Genomic DNA, 19,034 nt, shown 5'->3' with positions numbered 1-19,034 from the left:
ACCCCGTGGCTGTTGTCAGCCTGGGTTCTCTGAGTTGAGAAGTGTTTAATGAGCCCTGACCACACGCCAGCCCTTTGCTGGGCAGAGTGAGGGTACAGGAAGAGACCACGGTCCAGCCCTCAGGGGATGCAGGTTTGAGGAAAGCAATGGTCTCCACACACAGTCTCAGCAGGTCAGAGCTGCAAAAGCTTTTACTGTATTAGACAGGCAGGGAAACTGAGTCCCAGAGAGAGGAAAGAGCTGGGCCAGGTCACAGGAACGGATGGCCAGTAATGCATGAGCCACAGAAGCTGCGGGAAGGGAGAACTGGAGGGCAGGTGGGGCCAATAAAGAGACTGATCCAGTTTCCAGTGAGGGACAGTCCAAGTGGGGACCCCGACCCCTGAACACCACGCTCCTGAGAATGTGCTAATTACAGAGGGAGACGCCCCGACCCCGGCCTCTGAACTCCTCCGCAGCTGCAGCTGCCTCTGGTGGGTCCGTGAGTTGTCCTGCTTCTCCATCAGACTTTGGCTCCTGGAGGTGGGGATCAGGGTGTACCCTCCCACACCTTATTATGCCGAGGCAATTCTCAGGAAAGACTTTACTTGTTCAACAAGAACGCCATCTCCGAGCAGCTGGCGTTGCTAGAGCATAAGGCGCAGGGCAGGGACAGGGTGATCAATGGTCCTGGTACTGAGTAGTTTTCCAGGACATGAGACTTTCAGCACTAAAACCAGACAGTCCCAAGCAAACTGGGGTGGCTGGGCACCCCAGCAGGGAAGGGCAAGAGATGTGGCTGGAGCGTGAGCAAAGGGCCTTCCCGGAAAGCCTGATAGCCATGGTAGGGGGTGTTGCCACTTTATTCAGAGGGCAATAGGGAGCCATAGAGGGTTTTAGACAGAGAGGCGACCATCTGCCAGCTGCATGGAGGGTGATTTGGAGCAAGCAAGCATGGCTGCAGGGAGGCCAGCTGCAATGGTTCAGGCCAAAATTAACGTGGCCCCGACCACGGCAGTAATGGAAAGGAGGGAGAGGGCTCAGGAGTTCAGCAGTAATTCAGTACTTATTTACAAGGCATACGTATAATGTGGACTAGAAGCACCACCCCACACCTCCCACCCCCACTCCCGAATCTATGTGATTGAATTACCCAAACTACTTTTATTAGCTAATACACAGTGAAATATACGACACAGTTCTGTTTTATTCAACAAGCATTCTTAGATTCGAGGACAAGATCCACTGTTGTGTCCAAGGGTCAAAGTCTCTCTGAAATGGACAGAATAAATGGCCTTCCAAACAGGTCCATGTCTTAGTCCCCACAACAGGCGAATGTGTGACCTTACGTGGCAAAAGGGATTTTGCAGGTGTGATTAATTTAAGGGTCATGGGATGGGGAGAGTACCCGGACTATCCAGGTGGGCCCAATGTCATCACAAGCGTCCTTATAAGAGGGAAGTGGGAGGCTTGGAATTGAAACGGGGCTTCAGAGTCGGAGAGTCGAGTTCAAAGATGCTATGCTGCTGGCTTTGTAGGTAGAGGAGGGGGGCCACAAGCCAAGGAATACAGGCAGCCTCTAGAAGCTGGAAAAGGCGAGGGAAGGGATTCTTCCCGAGAGCCTGCAGAGGGAACCAATCCTGCTTGAGCCCAGTGAGACTGATTGTGGACTTCTGACCTTCGGAGCTGTAAGAGGATATGTTTCTGTGTTCTAAGCCACTGCATTTATGGTAAGTTGTTAAAGCAGCAATGATAAAACAGCTACATAATCTCTTTCTGGCAAAAGCTAGAGCATGCTGTGGGAGTGTAAGAGAGAGGGAAGGGTGGAGTGAGGAAGAATTCCCTTGGGTCTGGCTGGAGTGACAACAAGCATTTGTGGACTTTGTCCAGGAGGTCACAAATCAGCCGTTGGAAGTGAGAGAAAGGGGGCTTTCAGGCATTGACCCTCCCACCTCCACCTCTGCCTTGGCAGGGGAACGCCTGGCAGGGGGATCTGAGAGCCCACTTCCCAGCAGCCCACTAGCGTGCCATTGTGTGTCTGATGCAGTCACCGTGGCTACCGTGTATTGAGCACGAGGTAATATGTGGGCCAGGCAATCCAAGGGCTTCACGTACACGATCTCATTTAATGATCGTGACAGCCCTGATTGTTACCCTTCTTTACCGATGAGGAAACTGAGGCTGAGAGAGGTTTAAAAACTCACCCAAGATCACACAGCTAGTAATAGGACACGAGAACTTAAACCCAGGCAGTGAGTGACTGCAGAGTCTGTGTGGCTAAAAACCATGTTATTCCGCCATTAATCCCCAAATCATTAATCCCCAAATCTATAAGGACCCCCTCATACACTGAAATCCTCTCCTGGCCCTGCCGGAGGTGCAAGTGTAGGCTGTGGGTGTGAACAAGCCTGAGTGAGGCTGGCAATGAGCCCAGACAGACAAACCTGGGAGGAGCATTACTGCTCACAGATGTTCACAAAGGGCTTGCACCCGCTGTACCAGCTACTGCTGGCATAATTAATAATGCTGCATAACAACCAACCACAAACCCTCAGTGGCAGTTAATGACAAGCATCTGCAGTCAGCTGGGGGTCAGTTAGGTGGTCCTGCTGATTTTAGCTGGAATCACTCCTATGTCATCTAGGGGTTGGCTGATCAAGTCTGGGTCTGGCTGGCGCAGTTCAGTTCCATATGTCTGTTATCCTCCTCCCTGGAGGACACTGCAAAGTTACAGAACATAAGGTGTGGCTACAGGGACGGGTAAAGAATTGGGGGCCATGTTGACAATCTCCTACACCCATATTATCTCAGTCACATATTAATGGCATTAATTATGGGAGGGTGCTCACTGGGCTGGGGCTCCGAACTCTGCCACTGACAGGCAATGACAGTGGCTGAGTCATTCAACCTCTCAGAGCCTCAGTATTCTCATCTATAAAATGGGCACCTGCCCACCCTCCCTCCCTGTTGGGAACCAATTAAATAGCAGCAGCATATGATAGGATGAGTCATTACTTCTACTGACCTTACATCCTGGGCTCCTATTAGCAAATCTCCCCTCTCCCTTTGTTACTTGGGAGAGAGTGCCTCGTTCCCAGCAGGCCTTGGGGGCCAGTTCCCTGAAGCCCACTCTTATCAGGTTGGGGCATGTGACTGCAAAAGTTCTTACGGTTGTGGGCCAGGGGGGCATGAAAAGGCAGACTACACGGGACATCTTCCCAAAGTCTGTGAAGATTCGGTGGGAAGAAAAAACTTTACATTAAAATAACCCTAGCTATGCTATGAAGTTAAGCTACAAAATTCAAATGGAGCTTTCCAGATGCAGGATGAGACTTCAGAGACACCTTGCTGTTATGGTGACTGCCGTGTGCTAGACCCAGATGATTACTCTACTGTAAACTAGAGCCTGCAAACAAGATCTGTTTTGTAAATAAAGTTTTATTGGAACACAGTTATGCCCATATGGTTGCTTTTGCACTGCAACAGTGGAGCTCACTAATTGCAACTGAGACCATATGGCCCCCAAGCTAAAATATTTACTAGCTGGTCCTTTACAGAAAAAGTTTGCCAACCCCTGAGTTACTAGGATTCTTTGATGGAAAAGTTTGAAGAGTTCTGTGCTATTCTGATTATCTGAGTCCTGCAGCTCTAAGGATGTAAGAGTGAACATTTCATTGCACATTTACTATTCTCAGTTTTTTGAGTGAGTAAACGAATTCTACCCAAAAACCTAAGAGACAGCCGGAATGGTTATTTTCTATATGACAGGTAAAGAAACTAAGGAAAAGAGAAACAAAACTTGCCTTAGCCCCGTCCTTCTCAACTTTGAACCTTCAGAAGAACCACCTGAGTATCTTGTTCCTCTGCAGCTGCTGAGTCAGTAGGTCTGGGGGGAGAGTCTGCATTTCTCACCGGGTCCTGAGCTCTGAGGATGCCACTGGTCCAGGCCGCTCTCTGAGTAGCAAGAATCCAAACCACAGAATCAGGGCACGGAAGCATCGGGGTGTAAACCCAAACCCCTAACCACTGAGCCATGTGACTTCTCAGAGGAATCCTTTTGAATGACTCCTAAACCACATGAGAAGGTCACATCTGCATCTAACTGTCCCCACTGAGACCTCAAGGACCCAGCCCAGGGTAGAACTTGACAGACTGCCTTGAGGTCCAAGGACAGAGAAATGGGGAGCTGAGCCCCAGAGCGGGAAGTGGGCTATGTACCTGCAGGCCTCCATTCCCTCTCCAGAAGCCTACATTTTTGTTTCCATGTCACCCCTCCCCCACTGCTATGTGTGGTCTGGGTGGAGCCTCGTGCCCAGATCTAGGGGTGGCGTTTCTGCTCCAGGCCTGGTCAGTCAGTGTGTTGTATCCGCTCTCCCACCACAATAATTGGCTGGCTCATGGGCATATGACCTGAGGCAGATCCAATCAGAGAGTTGAGGGACTTTCTGGAAGTTACCAGAAGGCTCTCACTCACTTTATGCTGCGTTTGAGGATGAGGGGGCGTGAGGTTACAACAGCAAGAAGTGGGGAGGTGATTTTGCTCCCCTGGTATATTTGGCAACATGTGGAGACATTTCCGGTTGTCGTGACTGAACTGGAGGAGGAGAAAAGGGAGCTACTGGCATCAAGTGGGTGGTGCCTGGGGTGATAGCAAACCTACAATGCGGAGGACAGTCCCCATAACAAAGAATCATCACCCAAAACATCAATAGGGCCGCAATTGAGAAACCCTGGGCCAGACATTCTGTAGCCATCTTCTTCCCATGAGAAGGGAGAACCTGGGGCTGCTATAAGCCACTCAGGAGAGCCTGAGAGTGGACCCTCACAGTGGAAGGCAGAGCCAAAGAAACAGAGAGAAGCCAAGTCCTGGGGACATCATCAGAGCCCTGGATCTACCATGTTGTCCAGAAAATCGAAAATAAGACCTAGCCGGACAATTAGCTCTAATGTGTCTTTTGGAGCAAAACTTAATATAAGACCCGGTTTTATTTTACCATAAGACACACCATGCTCAGGACACTACTGCTTTCTGCATTGGTGGCTGGAGGTAAACGCTGCCTTCCGAGACACTGTCCTGCTCCCACTGCACTCAGTGCTCTGGTTATAAGAAAGCTGGAGTGAAGTTCCGAAGAAGTAGTCAAAGGGTGGGATTCTGGAACCTCTTGGGATCCTTCCAGAAAAGAGATTTCCTCTTTGGAGTTTGGGTGTGTGGCAAGTGTAGTTACATGGTTTTTAGACCGGTTTTACCAGTCTAATATAATATAATGTAATGTAATGTAATGTAATGTAATGTAATATAATATAATATACTAATAATATAATATAATACCAGCTTTTATATTAATTTTTGCTCCAAAAGACACCTTAGAGCTGATTGTCCGGCTAGGTCTTATTTTCGGGGAAACACGGTAGCTGTGCCCGAAGCTAGCACTGCTTCTGGACTTTCGCATTTTGTGGCCCAATCAATGGCCTCATGGCTTCAGCCTGTTTGATGAAGTTTTCTGTCACTTTCAACTCCTCAAAGCGACGTGGTGAAACAGACTGAGCATACATCCTTCAATGTTTTATAGATGGGCAACCCCAGGCCAGACAGCCTGTGTGACTTGCCCAGGGTCACACAGCAAGCCCATGGCATATGACAAACTGGTATTTGTTCAGTGACCTCATACAGGATAAACCTTCTTTTTATATGAAAACAAACACAGCTACACAGAGCAGAATGCCAAATTCACATTAACTTTCAAGATAAAACAGGAGGCTTCAGAAATAGTTTACTGTTGTAGTGACTGCTACAGACTGTAAACAGAAGTCCAAACACTTGTGGGGAGTTAGGGGTACAGCAGGGACGAGACCGGGGTGTTCTGACATCCAGTCCAACGGATTCTCCGCCCCAGCCTCACTTCCCTTCTCAAGATCCTTGGGCGATTACAGAATGTTTTCACACCCATATTCTCTCGCTCACTCTTGCGACAATCCTGCAGTCTGCACCTGGACTATTATCTAGGAAACACAGGTCCAGAAGATAAGTGACGTGTGCAGAATAATAACGTTCAAATCTGGCTGAGTGAGGACTTGAGTTAAATCTACTTTCTCTGCTTTTTTTGCTGGGTCAAAGGTAGAGTGTGCGGTCATAGAGCAGGGCTGTCTCACCTGAGCCCGGCCTGTCTGGCATTGTGTTCTGACCACAAGCAAGGAGAGTGAAGGTCTAAGGAGGAATAAGGAAACCCTGCTTATTTTCTCCACCCTTCTCAATAAACAAGGAACTTATTGCTATGCTAGGAGATTCAGAATGCCATCTCCAGTGACATCAAGCAAAGGGACTTTGAAATCAGTCCAACCTAAGCTGGAATTCCCATTCTGACTTAGAAGCTGTGTGATCTTGGGCAAGTCACTTTGCCTCTCTGAACTTCCATTTCCTCATCTGAAATAGGGGACCCCCTTGGCGTGCTTTGTAAGGCTTAGAATGCATCTGATAGGTATGTGGTGTTTGGTATCAGTCCCCCATTCTATGAGGCTCTTGCTTTGACCCCGTTTGGAAGATGAAGTTTTCGGAGAAGTGCAAACTGCTGCTGTGTTGGGAGCAGGCAATAAAATACATCGTGATCCATCCCAACAAAACCCTCCTCTGTCAGCACACTCTCTTTCATTCCGTTGCTGGGGCTGCCAAACCCCAACTGTGCAGATGTCTTGTGTTTCTTTGTAAGCGTGTCCCCTGTATTTTTCAAACCCTCATCACAATGTTGCAAAACAGACTGCTTCTCAGTTGGGCAAGCCCCAGGCCTAAAAGTTTCTGTGACTCATCCAAGGTCACACCGCAAGCCGTGGCCTAGAACAGGACTCCTCAACCTCGGCACCATTGACCTTGGGGGCCAGATAAGTCCTTGTGATGGGCTGTCCTGGGCGTTGTAGGTTGTTTAGCAGCGTCTCTAGTGTCTACCACTAGATGCCGATAGGACTCCAGCCCCAGCCATGACAACCAAAAATGTCTCCAGACATTGGCAAATGTCCCTGGTGGGCAATACCAGTCCCTTTGAGAACCGCTGGCCTAGAATACTTTTTGTTCAGCATGCAACCTAATTTTCTCTGTGGAAAAAACAACTCCAGGGACCAACAACCAATATTTTCCTCCTTCCCCAGCATATAAGACAATCTCTTGAAAGCAGGTAGAATACATATTTCAATATCTACCTTTGGCATCTTTTTCAAAGTATATCTAGGGTGACAGGTGGGAGGAAATGAGAAAAAATATTTGAACACAGGCCCTATTTTCCACTGGGCTTTGAGAAAATCCCCATCTTTGTGTATTCCTAGTATATCTCTGGTCGATAAGCGTGCTCATAAAACCACGGCCTTCATCAAGGCCATGCTTACAGGCCTCCTACGGACACACCATGCTCAGGACACTACTGCTTTCTGCATTGGTGGCTGGAGGTAAACGCTGCCTTCCGGAGACACTGTCCTGCTCCCACTGCACTCAGTGCTCTGGTTATAAGAAAGCTGGAGTGAAGTTCCGAAGAAGTAGTCAAAGGGTGGGATTCTGGAACCTCTTGGGATCCTTCCAGAAAAGAAATTTCCTCTTTGGGGTTTGGGTGTGTGGCAAGTGTAGTTACATGGTTTTGGTCACTGCTTCCTGGACTCACAACCCTTTCTCTTTTCACAGCTCTCAGCTGTGGGCTCCCCACATACCTGCCTCACCTGCCCAGAGTGGTGGGAGGTGAAAATGTGAGGCCCAACAGCTGGCCCTGGCAGGTGAGTCACCCACGCTCCATTTCTTCCCTCCCTGCCCCCACCACCTCCCATCACCCCTTTGCCCCCCATCATGGGATCTATTACACTGGCAAAGATGGGAAAATTCACCAATAAAATGCTGTGGCCACAATTTCTGTGGCCTCGGTCAACCTTGGACGTGCCTTCTCCAGCTGCAGTAAGGAGCAGCCCCACCCTACCACCCACACACCTGTGTGTCCGTGTGTGTATGGACAGAAGTGTGCGCATGTGCCTGTGCAGGGTGGTCATAGAAGCTTCTTGGAGAAGGTGACCTTGACTACACACCTGTAGGAAGTGAAGGAGGAACCTAAGCTAATATCTGGGAGGAGACTATTCCAGGTAGGAGGAACAGCAAATGCAAAGGTCCTGTGGCAGAAGTGAGCTTGGTGTGTTTGCAGAACCTCCTGGAGGTTCATGTGGCTGGATAGGAGGGGAGTGGGAGCCGATGAGGTCAGGGCGGTCATGCAAAGCCTTGTAGGCCATCATACGATTTAAGATTTTACACTTTGTAAAAATGGGGAGCCACTGAAGAGACGTAATCAGACTTACATTTAAAAAGGATCATTCTGACCGTGGTGTGGAGAACACATGGGGTGAGGGATGGGTCAGGGTGACAGCAGGGAGAACAAACAGAACACTGCACTAATAATGCAGGTGAGAGATGATGGTGGTTAGGACTAACCGTTGAGCTGGCAAGAGATGTAGCATCCCCTCCACATATTCTGCAAGTAGAGCTGCTGGGGTTCGCTGGTGGATTTGAATGAGGGATCTGAGAGAAAGAGGCGTCAGGGATAACACCAAGGGGTTCGCGCTGAGTAGCTGGTAACGCAGGGTTGCCATTTACCGAGAGGAAGAAGCCTGAGAAAAGAGCAGGTTCAGGAAGGTGGGGAGGGGTCAAGATTTGGTTTTAGACCTTAAACTGGAGGGCTAGGTCCTAAGGAAACAGCTCCCAAGAGGGCGAAAATCCCACAAATCACATTACAGAAAGATGTTCAAAACAGAGTTATTTTTCAATAGTGTCTTTATTTAAATGGGTGATATTTGGTTCATCATGGATGGGTTTGTGTTAATTTTTATTTTTTTACTATTGCATTAAAATGTTATTTATCCTGATGGCTGAGTTTCTTGGTGCCCCCTTACATTTTGCACCTGTGACGAGTGCCTTGCTCACCTCACCCTAGCCCTGCTCTCAGGGCCACTGAAAAAGCAGAGAGGCCCAGCTCCTTCAGCTACCAGAGTACCCACCCTTCTTCCAGGTTTCCCTGCAGTACCTCTCCAAAGACCAATGGCGCCACACCTGCGGAGGGTCCCTGGTGGCCCAGAACTGGGTCCTAACAGCTGCCCACTGCATCAGGTAACTTCTGTTTCCTAGTCACCGAGCCCGTTCATCCCACCAGCTAGCTGAGAGTTGGGGACCAAATGGCCCAAACTACCCTGTGTAAAGGAGCCTTGCAAATAACCACTTGTCTGGCCGAGAAACAAGCTTCTGTCTGTTGGGCAATTGATGGATTAATATATGACATAGAATGACTGCCCTGTGCAAAGCATTGAGGGGGAATAGAAGGGCGGGGGAGGCCCATTTCCTGACCTCTTGGCATACTCCATGCAGCCTCCAGATGTGGAGTTGCATTTTCTTAAATAACTTGATGACTTCTCCAAGCCTCGATACCATCACCTGCAGAAAAGCAGATAATATAGTGTAGGTTAAATGAAACGATGCATTAAAGGGCCTGGCACTTAGTAAGTGCTCAATAAAGTGAACTGTTCCCGTTATAAAGGCCCATGGGGAAAGAAAAGTTCCTGCAACATTCATTGTTCACCTGTCTTTTTCCCTTCCTGCATAAGACGTCTGCTTATCTCACCCCAGCTGGCGCTCACTGGAGTTTCCCTTGGGTCTGTGTGACTTTCATTGCAGGGAGAGGTCCCTTCTCACCACCTAATTTATAAGCTTTATGAGGTGGTGGGGAAAATAATAGAGGTCTGGGAGGCAGGAGTCCTGGCTTCTAGTTCTGGAGTCTCACTAACTAGCCATATGACTCTGGACCAGTTACACCTCTCTGAGCCTCAGTTTCCCCATCTAAAAATGAGAGGTGGGGGTTAAACTAGAAAATACTCTCGAGGGCAAATGACATCTCATTTCCCCCATAATGACATAGAGTTTACATTATTCTAACTTTTATTTTATATTACAGTTTATAGTTAGTGTAGTGTAATTATAATTGTTATATAGTTATAATGTTATATTTGTAACTAACCAATCGCTCCGGGGAAGAAAAATCCCCAAGTGCCAACTAGTGGCTTACTTGGGCCCATTCCAGCATCATCCAAAGCCAGGCCTCTGGAGACCGCACTGAGGTGTCCCTCTCAATTGCAGGGGTGGGGGCAGAGAGAGGACAGGACAGCGAGGAGCTGACCCTCCCCACTCGACCCCCTTTCTCCCAGCTCCTCCAGGACCTACCGGGTGATGCTTGGCCGACACAGTCTCTCCACTGAGGAGCCCGGCTCGCTGGCGGTCGCGGTCTCCAAGCTCGTGGTCCATGAAGACTGGAACCCCAACAAGCTCTCCAAAGGGTAACTTCTGTCTGGGTGTATTTGGGGGTTGGGTCGGCAGGGGCATACATTCAGGGGTGTCCCACACGGAGCAGTAGGCGCCACCCTACCCCTCCTTTGCTCCTTTTGTAAGGAGAGGGAAAGGAGCTCTGACCTTTAGAAGTGGAGCCAGCCCCAAAGAGCTCTGACTTTTCGGGTGTAAGCTGGTAGAAGGGAGAGGCAAAGACTGGCAGAGCCCCCTGTGTGTCCTGTCAGGTAAGCCTGTTAGACCCCCTGTCCACCTCAGGCACCCCTGACAGTACATCTACACTGCGCCCAGCCCTGGGGACACAGAAATGGGTCTGCTGGCCCCATGACTGTCAGTGGAGCAGGACACTTGCCTCCTGCCTTCCTCCAAGCTGTGCCCCCTCCCAACAAGGCCTTTTACATTTCAAAGTCTCCCTGATAACGTGCAGGGACAGCCTGGGAGGAATGTGCACAGGAAGATGACGGGGGTCTCAGAGCTCTGCAAAGCCCACGAGTAACGATCCCCCCTCGCTTGTCAGGAAGTGACAACAGCCACATCCCACTTTTCCTCCCAGATGATCAGATACCATCCTATGCCCACCCCGAAGCCTTTACGGACCCCCCCCCCAATGTACCATATGCCATGCTGGGCACTGGAGTCTGGGTGCTGGACACAGAGACGCACACAGGTCACCATGCCAGCTCCCAGGGAGCTCCTGGGCATAAGTGTGGCAGTGAGGCAGTGAGGGGTAGTGATTAGGTAAGAGCTGAGCTTCTGGAGCCTGGTGGCTTAGCTGTGAATCGTGACTGTGTGACCCTGCACGACTTCCTCAGCCTCTCTGTGCTGTGCCTCAGTTTCCTCTTCATTCGAATGAAGATAATAACGGTGCCTATCTATCAGGTTGTTGTGAGGATTAAATGAGATAATGTATGTAAAGCCCTTAGAAAAGAGCCTGGGAAGGGGCTGGTCCTGTCTCCCTGGGGGGGGGCGGGGATGATGGAAGGAAGTGATGAAAGGGAAGGTCCTTTGCACAATCAGCCACTCCTGCTCCATCCTGCTCTCAAGGGGCAGGCCCAGTCAAGGCACAGAGCTCGCTGCATTAGAGATTAGCTCATGTCTGGTTCCCCTTCTAGATGGAATTTTGCAAGGACTGAGCTGGGCCTGACCCACCCCTGGATCGCCAGCCCCTAACCCAGGAAGGGGGTACAAAGCAGGCTGCAGAATATGTTTTGGACCATCAGGTTTCTTCTGTGATTGCTAATCCTGAGAGTCAGGTGATCATAAACAAAATTCCAAGCCATAGCTTCACTCACACCCTCGTTCCATAAATATCTGTTGAGCACCTACTAGGCACCAGGCACCTGGTTCTAGGCACCTGGGCAACAGCAATGAGTGAGACACACAGGGTCCCCAGCCCCGTGCGGTTTATGGTAACCCCTAAACCAGAGCAGCAGCTCCTTGTGGTTTGGGGGAGCTCCCCTTTCTAATCCCACAAGCACAGGCAGTCCAGTGACCAATGGTGTCTGTGCCCAGCCAAACGTGCCAGCCCCAAAGACAGGAATGTCAGGATCTCAACCCTCCAGAAATTACAATGCAGGACGCCTTCCCGGTGAGATCTCTGCCAACCCCAGGAGGTAGTTTTCACAGTCATACAAACTTCCCTTGTACTAAAGGTTTTCCGTCTATTGTCTTATGTATTCCTCACAAAAGTCCTAGGAGAGAGGGAGGTGCTCTTATTATCCCCATTGCACAGATGAGGAAACCATGACCTAGAGAAATTAAGGGATTTGCCCGAAGTTAACAGATCTAGAAAGGAGCATTAAATGAGATGTGAGGCACTTCTGAGAAAGCTGACCCTAGCAGTCCTTCAGTACACTTTCATCATTATTGTCATTTTCTCCTTAGCGGAGATTCAAAGTTATCTTCCCTCTCCCTGCTTCCCCATCACCTTTTCAGGGCCCAGAGGTGTCCGTCATCCTCTGTCTCCCAATCCAAAAGAGTAGGTCTGCAGGTCCCAAAGGGCCTCTAGAAAGAAGCACCCCAGCTATTGCTTCCAATTTGCATGATTTATGCACATGCACCTTCTTCTGCAGCCCAACATATCACTCCTGAATTGGCTTCCAGAGAGCTCACTCTGCCAAATCTTCCAGAAGATTCCTCATCACAGCCCCATGGAGCACGCCCTGTGGCCGGAACACTGTGTTTCTTCAACCAATCAGCCTGAGATGGTCCAGCACTGATAAAGGCTCATGACGGATGTAGGGTGTCCATGTGTCACGAGTCGGTCTCTGCCCTCAAAGGGCTTGTCAACTAGATGACACACACACACACACACACACACACACACACACACACCACGCATACACACACACCACCACCACCACCACCAGAAAGCCCTAAAAAGACACAGGAATGCCTTGGGAGATAGGGAGAACATGGGTGAGCAGAAAGTGCAGAAGGGGCTTTACAAGGGGCTTTTCAAGTCAGGAGAACTGCGAGGACAGGTCACAGAATGGGCTAGTGGTCCTGGGGCAGTGACCAGAGCATTCCAGCGGGAATGGAGGACAAGTGAAGAGAATTATGGGGGCAATAACTAAAAATCTGTGTTAGAACTGAGAAGGCCATCAGCCCTAAGGACCTTCTGGTTATCTTTTTTTTTTTTTTAATGCTAACCAGTTTCATTATTATTATTATTATTATTATTATTATTATTATTATTATTTTAATTGGGAAACAGTGTGTTTCTCCAGGGTCCATCAGCTCCAAGTCATTGTCCTTCAGTCTAGTTGTGGAGGACGCAGCTCAGTTCCAAGTCCAGTCACTGTTTTCAATCTTTAGTTGCAGGGGGTGCAGCCCACCATCCCATGCGGGAATTGAACCGGCAACCTTGGCATTCAGAGCTCGCGCTCTAACCACTGAACCATCCCGCCGCCCCTTCTGGTTATCTATTGCTGTATAACAAATGACCCCAAAACGTAATGGTTTAAAACAGCAATAATCACTTATAATTCTCTTTCATGGTCTGACTGGGCTCAGCGGGGCGGTTCTCACTCAGATGTCTCATGAAGTTGATGGACAGTGGTGGCTGGGCTGCATCACATACAAAGCTTCCTCCCTCACCTATGGGGAGTCAATGCTGGCTGTCAGCTGGGACTGTTGTACAGACCATCTACACATGGCCCTTCTGTGTGGCCTTGGCTTCTTCGCAGCACGGAGGCTGAGTTCCAAGAACCCAAGTCCCGGAGGCCCAGGCAGAAGCTTCTCATGACCTAGTTACAGAAGTCACATGGTGTCACTTCCTCCACATCACAGGTCCCGGGGGTCCCCTTCCCAATCCTGGAAGGAAGCCTGACTCCACCTCTTGATGGACAGAATGTCAAAATCACATCGTAACAAGTGCCTATGGGATAAGAGATCTCATTGCAGCCATCGTGGAAAATACAATCTGCCAATCAATAATGGTTTCCTAGACAAGAACGTGAGCTAAGGGATGAATCTGGAGGCAGACTCAAGATGGAAGGGAGAGTGAAGAGTATAAAGGCAAAAGGCCTTTCTATCTGAGCATCTCTTGCCATTTTCTAACTGAACACAGGAAGTATATATGGCACGGACAGCCATCACCAAGCAATCGTGGATTTATTTCCTTGCTGACCCTGAACAGAACCTCAGAATCCTTGTCAACACAGCCCACCTGGCCGCCATGGTTAACACATCAGAGCAGACATTGCAAGACAAAACATATTGCCCTCCCTGTTCTAAATAGTCCCCTGAAAGGACTTGGGGGGATTTAGGGCTCCAAGCTCCACCAGAGACAAAATGCAACCCTGAGGTTTAACCACCACTGCTCCCCAATCCCTTGTAGCTCTGGCAGGAGGAAGATTCACAATCAGAATGACCAATGAGGGGGTTTAATGGTTCCAGCTAGGACTAGATCAGACATGAAATTGAGGCAGGAACGGTCAACCCTGTCTTTACGCTCTGCCTCTTTGCCAACCCAGGAACGACATTGCCATGCTCAAACTGGCCGAACCCGTCGCCCTGAGCGATAAGATCCAGCTGGGCTGCCTCCCTCGTGCTGGTAGCATCCTACCCAACAACTACGCCTGCTACGTCACCGGCTGGGGAAGGCTGCAGAGTAAGTGGGCGCTGGGAACTCCAAGGCTTGGGAGGGAGGCGTTATCACCCCTATCCACTCAGGGGATCTCTCCACACTTCTCATGCCAGGGTATCTGGGGAAAAATGGTGGCTGTCTTGAAGAGGCAGAATAGTGTAGACTGATGAGAGGTCAGGCTGCCTGGGTTTGAATCCCAGCTCCAACACATGCCACCTGTGTAACCTTGGGCACATTACTTAGCCTCTCCATGCCAGTTTCCTCACCTGTAAAATGGGAATAATAACAGCACATGCGTCACAGGGTTGTCAAGTGGATTGAAGGAGATAATTCATGGGAAGCACTTAGACCGGTACCTGACACATAGTAGGTGCTGTGTGTTGGTTGTCACTGTCACGATGATGGAATGAGAGACTACATGACATTAGGCCATTAGAAGTTCATCTTTATGGACCATTAGGGGCCATTCATTAGGGGCCATTAGAAGTTCATCTTTATGGACCAAGGCCGGAGTCCAGAACAGCATTCACTCTGTGACCTCAGGCTTTGGGGGTTCCACAAAGATCCCTGGGGCCCGCATCAGACCCCCCAACTTAACTCTCCCATGTGCCACCTGATCTTCCTGCTCAAAACCTGGCTGCATGTGAGTCTCCTTTTGACACAAACCCCAAAGTTCAGAAATCCGATGATGCTAGCCATCAAGAAGGAATAGAGGCACTGTCCTTCCGTGGTAATATCCCTAGAGGTCTGGAAGACTCTAGGAAGACTCATGCAGGTGATTTTTCTTTTGAGAATGACATAAGCCTTTAAGTACAAGTGATATACTTTTTCCAGAGATACATCAACACACGTATGCTCATGTAAATTAGCATTGCCCTCTTGACTGGCTTATCTACAAAAGTAAGGACACATAAAAAGTCAGCAGAAATGAGGAGGAGGAAGCATCTCATGCTTATCAAGCTACAAGCACCACCTCTTGTTCATTTACCCAGAAAACACCGAGGCAGAATGCATTTCGTTGGAGGCAGTGAGAGCCAAGGAAAGGTCCAAATGCTTGGATTTTAGTCCCAGCTCTTCTGCTTAGCTAGGTAACCTCGGGCAAGCAACTTTGGGGCCTCTGTTTCCTCATCTGTGAAATTGAAATAGCAATTGGCGAGATTAAAAGAGATAACAAAAGGGATATAAAAATGCTTTATACATTGTAAAATATTATAGAAGTATTAATTACTTATTAATCAGAGCAGTCTTGGGCAAGCTGCTTAACTTCTCTCAGGTTCAATATCCCATCTGTCATATAGGAATAAATATTTACTGTGAGGTTTAGCAGGTTTTGAAAAGCCTAAGGAAGCACAGTGAAGAATTGTAATATTATAAATCCTTGCCATTAGTAGCAGTGATAGTAATGGAGATTATGATGACAGTGTCATTAGGGGCCATTAGGAAAGCTCTCCCTTCACCACATTAGAATATTTTTCTCAACCTGGGGCCCCAAATGCCAGAAGGTTCACTGTTATGTTTAAGGTAAGTGATAGAAAACCATGAAGCTAGCTGGTCTCAACCAAGGGCAGAGACACAGCCAAGCTTCAGGAACAGAATAGAATCAGGGGCTGGAAGACTGTAAGAAACTTTAGAAACCCTCTCTCAGAATTTCTTTCTTGGTGGATCTACTTCATTCTTCTCTCCCTAGAAGGAAATGGCAGCCATTGCCAACAGCTCCCAGGTTTACATTCTCTCTGGCTGGGATTTCTTAGTCTCAAACTCAAATTCCCAGGGAAGGAGCTCATTGGCTTAGGTTGAGTCAGATATTAAGCCCTGAACCAATCATCAGTGGTCTGCCCGAATACTAACCAATCAACTGTGAGGACACAGTATACACAAATGTGGTTACTCCCATTGCAGCCATGGATAGATAGGAAGTAAGAGTGACCAGGAAAAAAAAGGGGCTGGCCAGAAAACCCAGTAGGTGTCCACTACTTTATTCTCAGGCGTTCCTTTGTCCCTTTAACACCTTTTCTCTCATGCAGCCAATGGGGCTCTTCCTGACATCCTGCAGCAAGGTCAGCTGCTAGTTGTAGACTATGCCACATGTTCCAGTCCTGACTGGTGGGGCAGCTCCGTGAAGACGAATATGATCTGTGCTGGGGGTGATGGCGTGCTTTCCAGCTGCAATGTGAGTGCCGAGTGTCGTCCCTCCACAATGACATGGGGCAGGGGATGGGGAGAGGCTCTCGGGGTCCTAGAATCCATCCTCCCACATGCTGGCAGAAGAACTGTGAAACAGCTCCAGACATTTGAGTCCCTGATCTTTGTCCTTGTAGTCTCCAGAAAATATGCTTTGAGATTGTCCTCGTAGTTTTCTCCACACCCCGTGCTGGGAAGTCCATCCTTGGATTTCATTGCAATCTGTCATTACCGTCATCTCTCTTATTCTTTCCTCTGTGTAGGAAGAGAGCCAAGGGGATGTATTCTCTGGGTTAGGGCCTTTCTAAGGTGACAAGGAGTTCATCTGTTGAATTAATCCCATTAATGGCTCAATGTGTTTTCTTATGGTAGCTGCCACAGAGCCTTCCTGGAGACAGTGTCTTAACCAAAAGGAATTGCTATGTGGTGGACTTCGCAGTAGAGTGAGGACAAAGTAAGAAGGAGCCTCACAAGTTCCTAAAATCACACTGTGCCCCTGCAACTCTCTGGCCTAGTGCAGACCAACTTCCAAGAAAGTCCCTCATCACGGGTGGAAATGGCCAGTGGTGGTTGAGCGCATGGCATTCCAGCTGTTGGACACAGTCTCAGCTCCTTCACTGTCTGCTTGCACAACCTCAGGCAAAGTCACAACCTCTGAGAGCTGCAGTTTTCCCTCTTTAGTGAAGTGGGGATACTAACAATACTTACCTCATACGTTTTTATGAGGATTAAATGAGGTAAGGCATAGAAAGTGCTCAGCTCAGTTCCAGGCACACAAAAAGAATAAATGTTAGCTCTTGTTGGTATTGTGGTGCCATCTTGAGCTGTCACCGCTAGGGCTGGTCCGAGAACATGGCGACTTGCAGTGGAACAATAAAAATGCATGGCAAACATGTGAAACGTGGGGCCCGATGGGCAGCCCCTTCCCCTCCCATCGCCCACCCAAGCTCCCAGATCCCTCCTGACAGAACTCTGGCCTTCCCCAGGGAGACTCAGGAGGACCACTGAACTGCCAAGCGGATAACGGCCAGTGGGAAGTGCATGGCGTGGTCAGCTTTGGGTCCTCCCTTGGCTGCAACTACTACCATAAGCCCTCGGTCTTCACACGGGTCTCCGACTACATCGACTGGATCAATTCGGTAAGACCTGGACAAGCCCTGGGCTCCACGGGCCCTGCCCTCCTGACCTGACCCCACGAGGGCAATGTCCACCGGGTCTGAGAACCCCCCTCCTTCCCCTTGAGAGCCAGGCAGGAGCCCCTGAAGGAGACTACAGACCTGGGAAACCCCTGCTGGGCACCCCCATGTGTCCCCACAATTTCTGTGTAGACAAAGTTGGGTGAAAAGACACATAGAGGGAGGACTTGTCCAAAGAGGTTGGAAACAAAGGACACTCCTCGGGTGTTAAGGGGTTTCTTAGGGTTCATGGGATGTGCTATTTTTGCTTATCTATGTAGGCCCAGACCCCATCACCCAATACTATAAATGTATTTACCTGCAAACCCCAAACCTGATAGGTAAAGACGCCCACAGCCTTAATTATTGGAAACAATTCCCCCAAACGGTCCCCCAACTATTCTGTAGGTGACAACCATCGTAGTTTGCCTTGGACTAGAAGGTTTCTTAGGTTTCTGTTCACATTTTAGACTGGGACAGGCCAGGCAGTGGGGCTGAGTTGATCCTCCTCTTTTTGTGAATGTGTCCCCAGAAAGCTGTCTCCTGGGAACTCAAAACCAGTACCTCATAAGCTTCCACACCAGCTCACTACCTATTTTAACAAGGAACACATATTAATTATAAAGACCATAAAAATTACTGTGAAAAAAAAACAAACAAAAAAACTGGCACCGATCTTGGGAGAAGCCATGTTTACAATCAGCAGCGGGTGTAAGCAGTCACCAAGGGAGGGTCATCACAAGAAAGGCAGGCCTGGGGGTACCTGAGGGGAGACGCAGAGGGAAGTGGAGCAGGGACGAGGAGTCCCTGTGTCTGGTGATGAATGGTGGGAGGGAAGAAGACACTGCCAATAAGGGGCACTGTTTTTTCTCATCTCTTGGCATCACCACCTCAGTTTGCTCTTCTGTAGAATGGGATCTGAACTAGACCAGGTTCCCTCCACATTTTTAAGAGCCAGAGCTCCCAAAGAAGGGGAAGCTGGCATCTGATTTCATTTAATTTTCAGAAAACTGTTCAATTGACTCAAACTGACATTCCGCTACAAAACCAAATATGAAACCACAGCCACGAGCATGTGGTCACAAGAGGAAAACTATGCTATCAAATGGGTATTGTCAAAATAAGCAGGTGGCTGCCTCCAAGTTTCCCATTAATATTTGCCGGCTCCTTGTTCATTTGTCTGTCTGCTGGCATTTCTTTGCCAACAAGTAGCCACAGATACCCAAGATTCCAGAAAAGTTTGTTGGAGAAAAATGTAAGATCT

At 48.9% G+C, this 19,034-nt stretch overlaps 1 protein-coding gene across 1 annotated transcript; it reads left to right on the top strand.

Moving 5' to 3' along the window:
- Nucleotides 1-8,394: 8,394 nt before the first annotated feature.
- Nucleotides 8,395-18,341, top strand: LOC308501556 (chymotrypsin-like elastase family member 2A; the record flags this gene model as incomplete). Its single annotated transcript, XM_081058072.1, has 7 exons — nt 8,395-8,400; nt 9,003-9,100; nt 10,189-10,317; nt 14,302-14,438; nt 16,439-16,584; nt 17,582-17,734; nt 18,303-18,341. 7 exons carry the CDS (start codon nt 8,395-8,397, stop codon nt 18,339-18,341), a joined length of 708 nt encoding a protein of 235 aa, XP_080914198.1.
- Nucleotides 18,342-19,034: the final 693 nt, after the last annotated feature.

This window comes from Rhinolophus hipposideros (genome assembly GCF_964194185.1).
Source record: "Rhinolophus hipposideros genome assembly, chromosome: 8".
Taxonomy (NCBI): domain Eukaryota; kingdom Metazoa; phylum Chordata; class Mammalia; order Chiroptera; family Rhinolophidae; genus Rhinolophus; species Rhinolophus hipposideros.
The sequence above is the reverse complement of the archived record's forward strand: the minus strand, read 5'-3'. Positions and strand labels throughout refer to the sequence as shown.